We start from the raw sequence: 18953 nt of genomic DNA, 5'->3' as shown, positions 1-18953 counted from the left end.
AGCTTCCTTTTTCGACTATTCTGACTATTTCTGACTTTCAGAAATACAGATTATAGACTTCTACACATCTGGTCATCTTTGTTCTTCTATGTATCTTGAGAAGATGACCTCTATAGAGCATCTGAACTTCAAATTAATCACAAATTTCCCCAATGACTTAATGATGTGTTCCTGTTTGGTTGCATTTAGCTGAACTATCTACTTGTTGCTAAGCTCTAATGGTTGATTTTTCCACTGTATTCCCAGCACCTCTCCTTGAGCTGCATTAGCTAATTCAGGCTAGGCCTAAAATAAACAGAGGAAATAAGGCTGAAGATTGGCCTTGAACATCACTAGTACTTGATTCACTGTTTGCACCCACAGCATGGTTTGGACATTGCCAATTTGCACTTTCCCAAAACAACATTTGGGCTCAGTTGAGAGGACTAGCACCTGCACAGCACCATTCCAGGAGGCAGTTTGGATGCAATGTCCTATTTGGGAGGGAGGGAAAAGTAGGTTAGCCTTGTAGATGTGACTTCTGACATGCAACTTGGCCTCAGAGGCAAAGATCAGTCAAAATTGATTTTATCTGCTACTTTATTCTTCAATTACTCAGCTTTATGAGAATCTTTTAAGTCTCTATACATCTGGGTTTAATTTTCAGTATGCCTGAAACTTTATCATCCTAGTATGCATCCATTTTTCCAGAGAGCCTATGAAAATACCTTCTCAGACTACTGATAACCTCTGTAGTGGAAATTGTCTAGGCATTTCTATCGTTTACGTTCTAGTTTTTTGCAACTTTGTCATCTGTAGGAGCACTTTTTCTCTAATACCTGTATCTTTGACTGTTACTGAAGAAAGCTCATGTCAAAGCTTTGTGATTTTTTTTTTTTAAATCTGAAACATCAGTGCACACTGAACCGAGTAACTTCCATCTACATGCTTAACAATATCTTCAAAGCATTTGAGTAATATTTGTGACATAAGTCTTTCTTCAACAAAAGTCTACGGCAGCTAAACAGAGGTAAGCAGTCTTCGTTTATGCTTAATACACATATCCCTCCTGTAACATACTTAAATAAGTATCATTGCCTGAAGCGGTTAGTTAGGGAACGTATAGCAGTAAAACAACGTGAATGAAGTCATGCTTAGGCCCTCCTCTTAATGAGTGAAGCAGGAATGTTATTTAGCATGCATTCATAAAACAGGCAAAAAAAAAAAAAAAAAAGGATTTTATTATAGTCTAGTTCAAAGTTCATTGCCAGAATATATTTCACTATGCATAGGATGAAGAAGTCATTTTTGGACAAAGCTACCTCTTCAAAGCATTTGACCTACCAATGACCACTAGGACAAATAAAGTGGCTACCTATGACTCACCATGAAAAGTGTAGTCTTTGAATCAGCTGCACTAGATCTGATAGACAAGCATGGGGCAGCTAGTCTAAAACTCCACCTAACCATAGATACTTTGAAGGATAAAGTAACTGAATTACCATCATCATTAGCTAAATCAGTATAGGATGACACACTGAAAATTGATAGTCTTCATTAAGCTCATACTATGGATATACTGATGTCTGTGCTTTACTTTTTTTCCTGTCTTTTCAATCTGAATTCAAAGCCTTAATACAACAGAGCAGTTTCAGCAGTAAGCTTTCTGCTGAAAATCTCCAATACGAGGTTAAGACAAGCACCATTATTCGCTTCCACCCACAGAAACATAAAATCATCCATTTACAGAGTATGGAGTTATCATTTATATCCAACTAGGCATCTCCACAGTAAAAGATGACTTTTCAGTCATCCTCAGAGCTTCCTGTGCGATAAAAAAGATGGCAGAATTTTTACATACGTATTACATATGGAAAAGGTATCAAGAACTTTGCTGAACTGAGTTTTTACTACTGGCATACAGAGCAACCACGAATAAATGTTACTCATCCTTTCTTTGTGCACATGTACTGTAACAATTAAACTGCATGACCACATACTGTATTTTCACCAAAGATGCAAGTCTCATTTAATGGACAGAACAAGCAATGCTAACACATAGTTATTTTACATTTTGTCTTTTTATCCTCATTGGTCAATGTTTGATTACAGGCCTTGTCTAGCCAACATTTCCCAAGTTAATACTGTTGTTCTTGGATTAAAAAGCTACTGTCCCATAAAAGTTAATGGCTCTTCCCTTGTTCTCGTTTATTGCTTTCTCAGTTTACAGACCATGGGAACGTTCCTGCTCCATTTTAATGCAGGTAAAACAGGTTAGCTTACATCGCCATAAATAATCATTATTGAAAAACGTTGGCTACATGGGTATATAGTCTCCATACATGTGATCAGAATGGAGCTTCTCCATCAATTACTGAGATTTTTTTTTTTCCTTTTGGTTGCTCGATTATTCCTCTAAAACCAAAGATCCCATGTACAGGAGGGAACCAATCTGAAAACAAAGAGCAGCAGGGCCAGAAAACATTAAGGAGTACTGTCTTGCATAGGAGCAAAATAGTTTTGCATTGCATACAATATTAACGAAACCATTCTTGCAATAACTATCCCTCTTAAACTCCCCACACTTTACATAAGACATTGATAATCTGGAAAGGTTCAAAATGTAAACCAATGAGAAACAATAAAAGTGGGAAACCTGTGTCTCAGTGAGATACTAAAAGAAGCTCCATGTCCCAATTTGCTTGAAAGATTGAAAAATGACAAAAATTACAGTCTGTTTACTTTCTAATATAGCTAGCATATAAGGGCAGAAAATGATTCAGTGACGCAAGGTTTATAAACAATGAGAAGCAGTATTTTTGAGTAGACAGAAAAAAAACCCAACAACAACTTAAAACCTCTTAATTCAAGCCTAACAAAGACACAACAAACATCAATTTAAGTACATGTTGAAAATAATTGCTCTAGATATAATATGATTAACATAATTAGTTCAAGAGGGAGCTCAGACCAAGCAGTGACGTGTACTTCCTAAAGCCAAACATCTCATCAGTAAAGGATTACCTTCTGCAAATCTCTGACCATCTAAACAATTCTAAATATGCAGGAGAGCTCCAGAAAAACAAAAAAAAAAAAAATCACCTCCTTCACCTAACCCACTCAAAAAAAGAAACTTTCAGATAACAAACTCTCACATACTTCAACAAATTAGAAGAAAACGATCCAGAAACACATTCAACTAATGTACCAGGCTTATTTTTGCAGTTGTTTGGAATTTGCTGGTGATAGCCATTCAAATAACAAAGAATAAAATCAGTAACTGCTTCAACATCAAGCCACATACTGAACAAAAAACATCACCACCACTCAAGACCTCAGTATTACCTAGTAAGAGGCCACTGCTCAATATTTCTGTACTGCCAGTACCTAAGAACAATTCCTGATCTATCTGATGTACATCTGTCTTCATCTGTCTGCCTCTGAAATACTGATACACCAACATAAACTTTCTAGACACATGAAAAATGGCAACCTGTTAACTGCTCCATACAAAAGTCTACCGATCCATTCTATCTCTGTGGAAATAAGAACTATACCAAATACACGGAGGAATGTGGTCTATGCAGTCAAGTCCCCAGATATTATTGTGACTTTTCCAAGAAAAACATTCACAATAAAGACAACTTTTATCAGTCTGGATATTATCCCAGAAAAGTAGCACCTGTCACCATCATAACTGTTACATTGGTTCAGACCAGCAAGACGACCTAGCCCAACATCTTGTCTCCAACTGGCCATTAGTAGATGCTGAGGGAGGAGTAAGAACAGGGCAAGCAATTATGCCACTTGTACTTGGGGGAATGGGATCAGAGGATTCATCCTTTCTGTCTTATTTCAAGAAAAAACCTCCAAGAAAGGCATTAAAATATATAAATAGTGGGGTCTGGTAATAAGAAGCATTAAGAGCTACTACTGTGGTGTCAATGGTGCAAGTCACCCATTACCCAAATCATTCCCACATTTGCTCTTGCTTTTTGGCAAATAGTTGTTGCCTGCTTGGATATCACGAACATAAGCACAGCAGGGCTGCCTGAGAATGAAACAGCATGTCTGCGGCATCAATGAAATATTAAGACAGCCTAATTATAAATCAAGGCGGTCATTAACATGCTGCCGTATCAGTTCCTCTTGCCTGGAGTGGGGAGATGTCAGAATAGCAGCAGGTTGTGGAGTATTACAACAGTGATACTCTCCAGCTTCTGAGTATCCTTCATCTACTATGCTACAACTACTACCCTACACTACAGAACAGCTCGTTCTGATAAGTTAGCGTGGAAATGCACAGTCTTAAAAACTAACACATCAAGCAAAGGCTCCATTTTTTTCTTTTTAATTCTGGCAGCAAGCTGACATATACTTAGCATACATATACTCTTCCTGCTTACATTCCTGTTTTCACATATTCTATCCCTGCTTATGGAAACGCATCTTAGCCATCCTTCACTTATTTAACAACTTTAGCCAACGTGCAATTCCTCTACGCGACATCATTTAAATAGCAGGAATAAATTACCTATTTAAAAGAGCAAATAAAGGAATAACTATGATTTAATGTAGGAATGTGCTCTTCAGTATTGCTTAACAATAAATACTTAAGTACGTAGTTACTCCCTAAACAGAGCCACACATCAACATCTCTCCAAAACTTACTACTTTCTCGCTAATAGGACTGTAACAAACTTTAAAGCACATTATTCTGGTATCTTAATATCTTAAAGTGTAACACTAGAAAATAAACAACTTTCAATCTATTTTGGATCACATAATTATTTTTTTTTTACATTTTAATGATGCAGCTTAGCACAATTTTTGTTTTAGTATTAGCCTTAAAGGGCTGGTAAACAAATTCTCTCTGTATATATCTCAAAGTATGGGTATCATAATACCCATACCCAAGTCTTTTGCCACAGGTCCTATTCCTCCAATCCCTTCTCTAGTACAGAAAAATAGACTAAAAAGAAAAAAAAGATTTCTTTGTCTAAGGACCACAGAAGGTATCAGGCTTAAACAAACTAGCTCAGACACCAGAACCATTTCAGTCAACCAAACCTTCACCTCAGTACAGACCAAAAAGTAAGAAAAAGAAACATATTTAACTAACCCGCACTGAACTCTATTCTTTCTATGCTCAGTTACCTCACTGAAAGCTATCATAGGTATTGCTAAAATATGTACACACACACACAAACACATATATATATATGTAGGAAGATCCAAAGGAACATGTGGGTGAAGGATTTTACACATATGTCTTTCCTCTGGAAGCCTACTCAATTTGCTACCAATTTGCTACAGTGATTTTCAAAATTATTCGAATGAATGGATCCAGAGATGACTGCTTCCAGTCCTCTGTCAAACTTAAAGCCATCCCATGCAACAAATGTGATTGCCATCTTTGCCCACTTCTAAGGCACATAGTAGAAAGGAAGGCGGAAAGGGTGAAAAGGAAATGGCTGCGCTAAAAAAAGGACAGAATCAGGCTTTAATCTCAACTCTGAAACCACACAAAGTTGTCGTATTTGCTTCACAAGAAGCACCACAAGAATGAGACACGCCATGAGAAAATCATGCGTTTAAATGACTAATGAAGAATTACATTTTATACTGCTGTCAGCCAGACTGTAATTACATAAAAGTAGCAATGAATACACTCTGATTTATTGTGTAATGATAAATAAAAAGAAGCAAAAGTACTTTGAATGTTCGCAAATGTCCTTTAACTGAATCAACCAAACACATTCATTTAATCATTTGCATCATACTAGCAGCAGCACAGCTATCAAATAGCACTTATTTAACACTGTCAGTAAATTAATGGATACAGGAAAAAAATCAACAGTTCATAAAAGAATATATGTAAAATTACTTAAAATGTAATTTCATATTTCTGTTTAAACAACTCACGTAAGGCAATACCAGCAAATGCTAAAGCTAGGGTTTCTAAAGCAGCAATATTTTGGTAACGCTGCATAACACATTCTCTTCTTGCTTGAACGTACAGCAGTTTACAGCATAGTATTACATTATGAAGTCCATAAATGGAAATATTAGTATTAGGATGGCAATACCTTGGACTTACCCTAAGACAATCAATCCCATTGTTTTTCAAAGCCCAGGAAAAATTGTGTGATAATTTCTTGAGGACTATACAATCTGAATAAACATTACAGCACTGTCACACTAACACTATATTAAGCAATTAATTTTCTGATTTCTTACCTTTTTTTTTTTTTTTTAACAGGTCAATTATGAAATTTTGACTTCCTGTAAATGCAGCAAGTCGACTGCACTTAACAAACAGTAACATATGACTGCATATAATCAGTGTCATACTGCGTACTGAATATACTTTTTTTGGACACAATTTTCCATTTAAAAAAAATCTCAAAAATTATATTTAGGAATTACTTAACAACAGCGTTTGTATGGTAGCAAAGCACCTTAAGTTCCCACCATACATAGCTTTACGTGGTGTCAGCAAGTATTGCTGGAAGAAAATAATGTATTTGTCAACATTGTTAATGTGTCCAGATTCAGCAATAGTTAAAGCACATGATCATGCTCTTTGATGAGCCAGGCTCTAGCGTACAGAGAGGGAGAAATGGCCAAGAAAACAATCACATGCATCAGAAAGAAAGGTACATAACTGGTAGGCCAAAACTCTGTGGAGGCTGCTGTACATAAACATGAAGGAAAAAAAAAAAAAAAGACAAAAAAAAAAAAGACTCATAGCAAGGAATGGAGACAGACACCTGACTGTAAGAAAAGTAGCAATGAGAAGGTCATTTCACAGTGACTGCTTCCCATGGTTTTGATTTTTGACTTCCACAATCAGACTCTTCCCAACAGAGGTCTGGCCACTCTGCCAGAAGATACAGTGATGTGGGATGTCTTCATTTAGGCTCAAGGAGAACCCTGCAATGCTTTGGGAGTATCTGAGAATAAGACCAATCTGGGGACACAGATTCCTGTGCAATGCAATGATTTTTAGAAACCCAATTAAATTATAAGGCAAACCATGTCTCCATCATAGTTTAAAGCCCTACCAAGAGAAGCAATTCTGGAGATCATTATGTTTTTCTTAGAATACACTTGTCTAGAAGACTAGAAATGTAAAATTAAGTGACATAGCACAAAGACAAGCAAACAGATGTAATCCATTCTGCTTCTATAGTGGAAATACCTTACTATGGCCATACAAATTGCAGGGCTTACCAATGTATTAATAAACATGATCATTAATGAAATTTCATGGTTTATATTCAGCTGATATTTACAATGTCTTCAGTAGAAAATCTGCTCGCTACAAGCCCTGATCAAGTTTGGCCAGAATAACATAGATTGGGCTGGGTCAAAAGAGTTCTTTAGTTTATTAGGTTCTCCCACCACTGTAAGCAAATATTCACCATTGTCTTTACACCTGACTTAAAAATCACACATATTTGACAATGATAATGTTGCTAGTAACTTCTGAACTACTAATTTGGAAGAAGGGCAATAATTTATTTCAAATTAAGTTTTTCTTCTCTCTTCCCTACCCTTGTAAAAAGCTTAAGAATCATATGTTCAGTTTTTCCAAACAACTAACTCTTTGCTAAAAAAATGATAGAGCCATAGAATGTGTTGAGTTGGAAGGGACCTTTAAAGGTCATCTAGTCCAACCCCCCTGCAGTAAGCAGGGACATCTTCAACTAGATCAGGTTGCTCAGAGCCTCATCAAGCCTGGCCTTGAATGTCTCCAGGGATGGGGCCTCCACCACCTCTCTGGGCAACCTCTTCCAGTGTCTCACCACCCTCATTGTAAAGAACTTCTTCCTAATGTCTAATCTAAACCTACCCTGCTCTAGTTTAAAACCATTGCCCCTTGTCCTGTCGCTACATGCCCTTGCAAACAGCCCCTCCCCAGCTTTCTTATAGGCCCCCTTCAGGGACTGGAAGGCCGCTATAAGTTCTCCCCGGCACCTTCTCTTCTCCAGGCTGAACAACCCCAACTCTCTCAGCCTGTCCTCACAGGAGAGTTTGTGCCCAGTGACTGGCACAAACTTGAATATAGGAAGTTCCACCTAAACATGATGAGGAACTTCTTTACCTTGAGGGTGGCAGAGCACTGGAACAGGCTGCCCAGAGAGGTGGTGGAGTCTCCAACTCTGGAGGCACTCAAAACCCGCCTGGACGCGTTCCTGTGCAACCTGCTCTAGGTGATCCTGCTCTGGCAGGGGGCTTGGACTAGATGATCTCCAGAGGTCCCTTCCAACCCCTACCATTCTGTGAGTCTGTGAGAGGCGCTCCAGCCCTCGGATCACCTTCATGGCCCTCCTCTGGACCCGCTCCTAACAGGTCCCTGTCCTTCTTGTGCTGAGGGCTCTAAAGCTGGACACAGTACTCCAGGTGGGGTCTCACGAGAGCAGAGCAGAAGGGGAGAATCACCTCTGGATCTGCTGGCCACAGTTCTTTTGATGCAGTCCAGTATGTGATTGGCTGCAAGCACATTGTTGGCTCATGTCCAGCTTTTCATCCACAAGTACCCCCAAGTCCTTTTCCACAGGGCTGCTCTCTATCACATCTTCCCCCAGCCTGTATTGATAACGAGGATTGTCCCGACCCAAACTTGTACTTGGCCTTGTTGAACTTCATGAGGTTTGCATGAGCCCACCTCTCTAGCTCATCCAGGTTCCTCTGGATGACATCCCGTACCTCTGGCATGTCGATCACACCACTCAGCTTGCTGTCATCTGCAAACTTGTTGAGGGTGCACTTGATCCCACTGTCTATGTCATTGATGAAGATGTTGAACAGCACCAGTCCCAGTATGGATCCCTGAGGGATACCACTTGTCACCCCTCTGCATGTGGACATCGAGCCATTGACCACCCCCCTCTGGATGCGACCATCCAGCCAGTTCCTTATCCACCGAACAGTCCACCCATCAAATCCATATCTCTCCAACTTAGAAGGATGTTGCAGGGGACCATGTCAAAGGCCTTGCAGAAGTCCAGATAGATGATATCTGTAGCTCTCCTCTTGTCCACTGATGCAGTCACGCCATTGTAGAAAGCCACTAGGTTGGTCAGGCAGGACTTGCCCCTGGTGAAGCCATGCTGGCGGTCTCGAATCACCTCCATGTCTTCCATGTGCCTTAGCATAGCTTCTAGGAGGATCTGTTCCATGATCTTCCCAGGCACACAGATGAGGCTGATAGGGCAGTAGTTCCCAGGGTCCTCCTTTCTACCCTTTTTAAAAATGGGTGCAATGTTTCCCTTTTTCCAGTCACCAGGGACTTCACCTGACTGCCAAAATACGCATAGACAGTTCAAAAATAAAAAGATTTTATATATATATATATTTCATAAAATTAAGAATATCTTAATCCAAACTGCTACTCACTGCAATTGTTTTGAAACCTTAGCTATACCTGCCAAGGGAATAACAAAACCAATCACAAAACCAACAACTTTGGAATATCCTCCGTATGTAGAACAACATCCAAGAAATCAATCCTAAATGCTGTGATTTGACCAGAGATTTTCAATACTTTTTGTATTTGCTGAGGAGGAGGAAGACAGGACTGAAGCTGTGTCCCTGCAGTTGCATCATGCAGGTATCAGTATGACTTTTTTTTCTTCTGTGCCTGATCCCCACTGCCTAAAATCATGAGGACCATCCCCTTCAGGTAGTGGTAACTTAGCTCACACAGAGCAAAAGGTGATACAAGCGCCTTCCATGTAGAAATTCTGTGCCAGTACAGTTTGTCCTTTCCTCCTATACAAAAATGCCATTAAAAAATTAGGAAAGACACCTGTGAAATTCAGTATTAGCAATGTAAAAGACACACATCTGGCTTAATGTTCTTAGCCTCTTCTTATTGTTATGGCAGTGAAGCTTCAAATAATATAACTAAGGTTATATAACTATGGTTATATAACTATAATATAACTAGTAAGTATTTTTCTGATAAATTTGTGGGAATGAGGATCTATCCAGCAGACCCTAAAACTTCCATAATTTTACGCCTCCTGCTACAATCTTCTGTTACTTTTGCTTGAATGATAGGGAAGATGATAAATGGAGTAAGTCTTGTGAGTTCTGAGAGTATTATATCTAGGCATCTGGAAAAGAAAAGATCTCCTTCCGGCAGATTAATTCTTAAAGTCCATTGAAAAAAATTTCCTCTCAAGATGTACATTCAATGAATCTTTAAGGCAAGATCATGTATCTTATTGATTTAACTTACACCAGCACCTCAAGATTATATATACAAGCAAAGGCACTTTTTACTGTGTCTATATAAAGACAATTTTCTGATCTATAAACTTCATAAAACATCCCATAAGGCCATAACACATGAAGTACAGACCAGACCTCTTAATCTGTAAACAAGTTTCTTCCCCAGCTAATATGTAAATAACTTTGAAGAAGGCTTAAAATGAAACCCAAAATATCTAATCAAGAAATATCCCAAAATGAACCCTGAAATATCTGTAATCAAGACACCCTCTTATGTGGTTAAATTTTGCTTGCAAAGAACCAATCAAAAGTACTTTGCAGGAGAAGCAGTCCAGTTTCTGCTCCAATTTAATTCAGAGTCCTGCCTAACTCAGCCATGATCTGGATATGAAAAATTTTAAACTCAAGTGTTACTTCATTGCAAATAGAGCTGCTTGGAAATGCTGTGTGCAACGATATAAAGCCTGGCTGTGTTTTGAGCATGTATTTTATTGATAGATAATAGTCAAGGTTCAAAAAGTTGCAGTGAATACCCAAATATCAGTATAAGCAGCATTCCTTCCCAGTGCTACCTTTGCAGGTTTTCTCCAATGTACTAAAAATAAAAAATAAAAAAAAAAAATCTTATAATCCCAGGTAGATTGCCATCAACCTGTCATGAGCGACTTTCAATCTAACATTTACTGTGAAAGACACAAGATTTATCTGGTACACACTGATGAAACAACACATGCTATTTTGGGATACAGTTATACCTGAAACACTGTAGTATTTACTGATTGCCTCCCTTTTTAATACTTCGGGGGTTTTTTTAAAAAAATCCATCTAAAGTAACTAATTCAGTGAATCTGTCACAGACAAATTTTGGTTCATTTAAGTCCAAATCAGACATTTCGGTTTATGCTCATGCTAATGAAATTCAGATAAACTACTCTGGCTGCAGGCCCACTGACTTCTGGCTGAAGAGCCCACACAGCTGGATGCCTGTAAATCAGGCAGGACACAATTTCTGCATACAGGTTAATGACTGTTCTGCGTCACCAACATATATGAGTACAGACACTAAGCCAGAGATCTCGAAACAACATTTCGCCTGCCTGGCAACTTTCTAACAAAAACAAAGCTTATTTTTCTGTCTGTATCACATTACATGACGTGAACATTTTTAAAGCAGACTACGCTAAAGCAAGAGGGATAGGGGGAAAATTATACCCCTATTGATGTAAAGTGACTTAGGCTACATATTCACTTTAAGTCATCACAGATCCATGCTAACACCAAAAGAATCCATTCCGTTTTCTCCTCATTTCTCACTGCCATCATTACTAAGGCAGTAGGATTTGTACATACATAACATGAACTGAGTAAACCATCTCGCAGGTTGCTTTCCTAAAAATGTTGCATTCTGACAAATTAAGATGTTTTGTTATCAGAGACATTTTATATGGCTGCAGCCTTTATCTCTCTAGAAGAAAATCACAGATAAGGCTAATCAGCATCTGTTTCATTCTATAAACAAAATGCATTCAAATTATTCTTTTTGAGTGGGCAAATCTTGTTCTACTTCTTTTCATCTAAGAAATCTAACACCAAGAAAGCCACATCTGCATAGCTGCCTTTTAGCGTAATAAATTTGGCCACCTTAAAGATTACTGTCAGCAAAAGAACGTAGCAGGGAAGGTAGAAAGACTTTCTTGATGATAACTGATACAAAGCTGAATGATGATATCATAACTATTGCTTGACACTGTTAATTCAACAGTTTGGGGAGTTAGCCACAAAACAGACGTTTTAAAGTTTAAGAAAACAATGGACAAATCATACAATTGCAGCTATTCATGTTAAAACTTCACTAAGACAACCAGCAGTTACTTTGCTTTTGTAGTTGGCTCAAAAAAAATTTATAAGCACTTTCACAAAAATATATTTTCAGATCACTCACCCAAAAAAGGGAAACTTTCAGCAACTGGTAATAAATTCACCTTAGAATATAAGATTCTTGAAGCTGAAATGCTATCCAAAGCATTCATTCAGTTTTAGCATCAAGATCCTTGATCCAGACTATAAACTGTATTTCAAACAACGATTTCTTATAGTGATTTCAAGCACCTTAAAGAAAATCATCATTTTCATAGGAACATAGCTCTTTAAAATCAGTAGTGTTTGTTTCTAGTAACATCAAAGCATCGTCAAGACTTACTCACTTGATTCATAACACTGTTTTTCTGATTGCATTTGTGGATTATAATGATAGCCATCCTGCAGTGCTGTGGTTTGCAAACCACAAAGAAAGTAGTAAACAGGTGGTCTATTGCTACGTACTTTTACTCTTCCATTAGGTAACCTCTTTATACCAAGAAAAATGTATTACCACCTGGTATCAGATACATAGTCATCAACACCAAAAATCTGACTTGATACAGCCTTTGTTGTCCCTTGCCCACCATTTTCTTTCGGTATAATTCTGCAGAAAACATTCAGTTTATCTTCTGGGAAGCAGTAATAGCCTCTCTATTTAAAATGGAAATTATCACCAGAACTTAAACGCCAAGCACCTTAGAAGCCAGCCACAGAGCAATGCACACGCAGAGTAAAATCAGTGTTTCTTTTCTCACCTTCTTGGTAATGTCCTTTTTTGCATTTTACCTAGTACATTCCAAATCATTGTTAGAACTGCAGGAATCTTATGTTTGCACACAATCTCATAAAATTTAAGAACATTACAAAATTTACAATCATTGTCAACCCAGGCCAACTCATAAGGAACAGTTTTCTGGGTCTATTACGTGAGGGATTATACCTAAAGGAACCCAACAAAAATACTTCCAGAATTCAACACTCTGCTTATAACCTGCTTCAATGTACGTATCTAATACATATTGCAAGTAGGAACTTTTGAGATGGTATATCCAGTATTTTACTGGGGCTTAGATCCTGCACATACTGCAGAATTTTAATTCAAAACTTAACAATTTTAGATCCAAGATCAAATTATGTTCTCCAAACATACGCTAGTGTAACAGATATTACACGTTGGTGGAATAGTATTTGCAACTCGAAATGGGTAAACCGAACTTCCAAAATGAATACCAATATATTCCAAAACAGAAATGACAAAAGGCTGAAAGTATTTTTAAAAAATTGTTAACATCTTTTGCCTTTCAAAAAAAACAGCGGAACCTAGACATAAAAATTGTAACAGTCAAGTTTTGCCAAAACTAGGTTTCCTTTTAAATCTAAAAATAAAACTGAACTGTTCAAAGCTAAATAGTAATCACAAATAAAAAGGACTTACCTTCCTGTCTGTTATTTTTCCTTTTTAGCCACTTTTCCACAGTTTCTGCACTTACATTTTCTGACACAAACTCATCCAGTACCTGGGGGTGAAGAGAAAGATAGGCCTTCACTTTTTCATCTGTTAAACCTGAAAGAGAGAATATTAATTGATTACACTACTGGTATGAAATTCCTCATATGAAACAATAGCTAAATGCCAGCAACAATCAATATCCTTTTGTTTAACAGCCTGATTGAATACATGCCTATTTAAATTGTCTCCTCCCAGACAGGACAATATCCAATCAAAAAAATGAGCTGTCATATAGAAAATAGTAGAAGCAAAGCATATCCATGCAAGATTCTGCGTACAAAAAAATCCCCCACACATAAACATTCCCTGGGAGAAATGGCCACGAAGGAGTTTATGATTATGAGTCCAAAATTACTTATTCCCAAGATATGCAAGATGATAGATTGATAAAGAAACTGGGTGGAAGGAGACAGAAGAAAGTGAACTGGTATTTCTCGTAGAGCATCAAATTTAGTATTCTCATTGCAAGTAGCCGCAAAAGCAACAAAAACTATTATGCAACGCCAAAATCAAGCTCAATTTCTAAATACTGAAGTTACTTAAGTAACTTTAGAAATATAAACTTTCACATGCATGCTTCCAATGCCTTAGTAGTTCAGTTATCAAAACAAAAGTAATTGTAGACAAAAGCCCTTTACAATATCTGCAACAAAAAGAAAACTCCAATACACATTTTGGAAAAAGATGCAAAATTCATAATGTCAGATACCTGACGCAATCATAAATAAATTCCCCAATTCATAAAATTACAATTTGATCATAGTCTTTGCAAATCTCCCGAACGAAACCACTGGCTGCAGGGATGTGAACCCAAGAGTACCAAGACTTTCTAAGGGAGGGCAGGAAAGAAGCGCACCCGTCCCCAGGGCATGAGCTCCAGGCTGCCACAAAGGGCGCAGGCACCCCCAGTACAAAAGCCTTAACGAGATCTGACGGGAAGAGAAGTAACAAGCACTGTAACGACTTTAAACACGTCTTCACCTCTTGTGTTGGGCATCCGTAAATGTACCTGTAAATTCACCACAGAAAGCAGACCAGGCTCAGCAGAAGAGAAAATCCCCTCCCAACAATGCTGACCTCTTTTGGAGAGTATTCATGCTATAAAAGATCAATTTTTCCCATTTTATGCTTCGCACAGTACCAGAATATGCCAAAAAAAGCTACAGCGTAATTTAAATGCTAGTCAATGACTGTAACCTTTAAGACATCTTACAAATGTTTACTATGAAAGCCTTCAGGAAGCAATACCAAAACACAAATCAGCAACTTCCACCTGCAGAGCACTGACCACACACACCACTCTCCCCATTCCCCGCACTGACTACACCATATCATTCCCACCACATCAGCCCTCAACAGCCTGCACCTGTCCAAACCTGGTTTAAAATACCCTTTCTCTTAATCTATGTAGGTGGCAGCTCCTGGTGGGTATCATAATCTCAAACAACAACATTCTCACTTACAGGCAAGAATCTCCAGATCTGGATCATTTGAATCAAGAGAGCTAAGTGAGCATCCTGATTTTCATCAGCAAAGAAGAAAAGATTCTTTCTAAATCAGTAAGAGCAGGAGATGATCAAAAAGTGGACGGAAAACAAATGAAAACTCACTGCCTTTGCTCAACTGAAAAAAACTTGATGCCTTGAAAGAGTAAGTCTTTCTAATTTCACAGTAATAAAATCTGAAAAGAAAATATGTTTGAAGAATCGTTCAGAAAGACTATAGTGTTTTGAAGATTTATCAGAGTTATCCATCAGAAAGTCATCAAAATTTAACTGTTTTTTATGTCCTGAATGAAAAATTATTGATAAAGGTCTGTCACAAAATGTCTGCCACTTACAGGTTGTCCGCAAACAAGCATTTTTGCTTTTAGTAATAAATTAGGAACTGAAAAGTTTGTAAAATTAGCAACTGAAATTCTACAAGGTTTTATTTGTGTTTTAAGTGAAAATAACCTTACTTTCTTACACATGCAGTCTGCACTCCTTGACTTCAGTGGAAATGCTTCCTTGATTCAACCTTTATAGGATGTATTTTTTTGTAACATACACATCAAAATTCAACAAAACATCAATTTGAAAGAAGACTTCAGTCTACATGTCGTGAGTTTAATATATATTCCACATATCCTGCAATTTCAGCAACCTCAGGGTCAAAACTGCTTTAGCCTTATATGGAAAAGTGATTCATGGAGCTGATATAAGAAATCCTACAACAATCTTTAGATTACCCTCCTTTATTCCACTAAAGGTATCTGTGCAGATGTGTTTTTTCTATGTCAGAGTTGTGGATAGGAGCAAGTAGAACAGGATTTACAATTACATTTGCAGAGTTAAAAAGGAGTAATTTAAATCTATTTTCTACATAGATTAAAGCAGACTTATTGGTCCTCTTAATTGTTAGTCTACTTTGTTGAAAATCACATGCTACAGCCATACACACAAAAACCACAAACAAACCCAGCATGAACACAAATGTAACATTACGAAAATGTAACATTAACAGAGAGCAACCTTTTAAAAGAAACTTAAATGTTTTGTGTTTTATGCACATTAAGGCAAAAGAGTGTTCTAAAGAAGCTTGAATGTAAGAGCGTTTTGCAGCTGTGCACAATTATTTTATGTCCATTCACATTAGAAATATTTCTTCACTACTCCTTTCTTCTCCCCTTACTACTATTGGACCTGTAGACTAGTACAGACAGTAGTCTGTGTCTACTATTTACACAGCGCGCTCTCCACAACAGGGAGCTTCCCATCAACTCCAGCAATGCCAGAACTTCTCTCATTCTTGTTCATCAGTTCTTGCACAAAGCATAAAGTATATACATCAACAGTGTCTAACAAAGGAAAAGGTAGTAGCGCACACATTCAGAACTGTGTTGATCTATACGCTTTCTCACAAGTAGCCCAAACAAAAGCTCCCTTTGCTTCTTGCCGTGCATCCCCAGAAAGCTTTGCTCTTGTATCTGGAACCTGTCTGTCCTCTGATGGAGCTGTGGCAGTTATCAAGAAGGACCATCACTGAGGAGGGCTGAACTCTGGCCAACAGCCTAGCATGTTGCCAGAAAGCACAGAAAGACTGGAACAACCCTAATTCCTCTGGGAATTAAAGGAGGAATCTGGCATTTGAATTGACTGTCCATTCATTCCATTTATGCATTGGAGTTTGACTTCCTGATTCATGCATACATCCTGTGTAATTAAACACACACACCCCCCAAAACTACCTTTCTCCCTTGTATCCTTAACTTTTAAAGAGATAAACACACATTTCAGTGCTGATCTCTTTCTGACATTACTTGCCTTGTTTTATGCATGCATTAACTATTCATTCTGGATTTGTGATCAAATAATAAAAATGATAATAAAAGTATCACGCAAAAGGACACACGCATATCAGATAAGCTCTTCCTTTTTTCATTTCCCTCTGAACAAACCGTAGGCCAAGAAACGGCTCAGGCTGCCCACTGCTTATGCTAGCTCAGCAGCAACTCACTTCCTGACCAGCACGCCCATTTAGGTTCTCTTTGTAGATCTCGATTTGAAATGTTCTCTTTGGCCATGCAATCTGCTTTTTAAAGTTCATTCATACACACGGAAGACATTAATCAAGGCTGGTTTGGTTTCATTTTTTTCCACTTCTTGGCCACTCCTGTCTGAAGAGCAAATGAAAATACAGCTTTTCAATAAATGCTGGGGTTTATGCAAGTATTTCACCTTATTAGTTGGGGGGTTTTTTGTGTATCTCATTTATTATAGGGTAGGATGATATAAAATTGGCAAAGCTCCATACAAAGCAGAGGGCAGAAGACATCCTGTCCCCCCAGCACCACCCAAGAGGCAATTCCTTGATCAGCAAAAGGCCTTTTTACTGCCAGAGGGAATGATCCTTCTGTCAGGACATTCATTCTGGGACATCAGGAATGGGAAGGGCGAATCAAATGATAGAAAAGAAACAATTGTATTTACTTATAGTATTTCTAGAAACTGATATATTGGTGGCACTCTACCAAATAAACAAGACCCCTGTTTTTCCACTTTGCATATGCCTGAGGCTTGAGCTGTTCATCTAATTTGTCATAGCTCATAAGAGTCTATCAAAATTTTGGTTTTGTGTTTTGTGGTTGGGTATGGTTGTTTTGGTGGTGGCGTTTGTGGGTTTTTTTTAAGTAACTCCTTGGCTTTCAATGGAGCATGTATAAGAGTGGCTTGGGGGTGGGGTTGTTTTTTCCTTCACAAACTATGAGAAATAGTTTCTTTTTCACTGAAATTAACAGCAGAAATACATATAGTTGAAGACAGACTTATGGGTGGAATTATTCCCTTTCTTACTTTAGTAAGCTAACTATAGAAAATACAAATACTGCTACCAAATATCACAGTCCAGTAATTTCAACATAAAGTAGAAAGCCAAACTTTTTTGATAGTTTGGTTCAACAAATAGCTATCTTTCCAGTGGTCCCATGATTAATACTTAAAAAACAGACTTCGTTTCACTAAAGGAAAAGAATAAAGAAACCTTTATCTGAAGCTAATTTAGCAAGTTTAGTAGAGCTATTTAAAGAGGAATAGTTATTCGCGTAGATTCTGAACCACCACAAAAAACTATCGCTTCTTTTTATTTATTTCAACTGTGTACCAGGACCAGATCATTCGGGCTTTGAAAGCATAACTAGGACTTTGTCTGTTTTTGTTAGTACTTATACTAAAAGCCAAGTGAAAACAAAAACCCCAGCACCACCACCTTCCAATATACCTGTATATCTGTGTCTCATACAAAGCCAGTGCGAGTATTGCAGGCTGCTTGATTTAGTGATTGCCTGACCTGCTCAAGTCTGAATTCCCTTTTTCACCTACCGGTAAAATCTTTAATTTCAACAACTCCAGCACTTCATTAGTGATAACGTCAGGCAGAACCCTAAAAAAGATCAACTGAATTCATGGAGCAATCTCCCACTGTTCAGTGTAAGTAAACCAAGATCTTCCTAAATCAGAAAGAAAATCCATAACGCTAAATAAAACACTAATTAAAATGAAGGAAAATTAGGGAATTTTCATTGCAGCTGGGCATGCTAGGTAAGCAGATCATTTTACAGGCACTGGCACAAATACTTCTCAAGAAGCCTCAAGTGACTTGCCAAATGGAATGTATGTTTGAATGACCAATAAAGAATAAAGCATAAAAGTGGACAGAACTTATAGAATAGGAAGTTTCATGTAATAAATGTGTTCATATTCACCCTGTTGATTACCACAATCCCCATAATGTCTGTGTTGGGGTTTAGCAGAGACAGAAACTGTAAACACTGTCACAGTCTTATATGTTGCCCTAAAATGCCTGCAAAATACTCTTTGGA

General features: G+C 37.8%; 1 protein-coding gene across 2 annotated transcripts in view; it reads right to left on the bottom strand.

Moving 5' to 3' along the window:
- The window catches only part of PDE10A (phosphodiesterase 10A), a 197656-nt gene that overhangs the window by 102497 nt on the left and 76206 nt on the right, over window positions 1-18953 (bottom strand). For both annotated transcript variants that reach the window (XM_054195390.1, XM_054195389.1), the window contains exon 2: window positions 13520-13648. In XM_054195390.1, coding sequence (XP_054051365.1) covers window positions 13520-13648 — 129 coding nt within the window. The remainder of the gene's footprint in view (window positions 1-13519; window positions 13649-18953) is intronic.

This window comes from Rissa tridactyla, chromosome 3 (genome assembly GCF_028500815.1).
Source record: "Rissa tridactyla isolate bRisTri1 chromosome 3, bRisTri1.patW.cur.20221130, whole genome shotgun sequence".
NCBI lineage: Eukaryota > Metazoa > Chordata > Aves > Charadriiformes > Laridae > Rissa > Rissa tridactyla.
The sequence above is the reverse complement of the archived record's forward strand: the minus strand, read 5'-3'. Positions and strand labels throughout refer to the sequence as shown.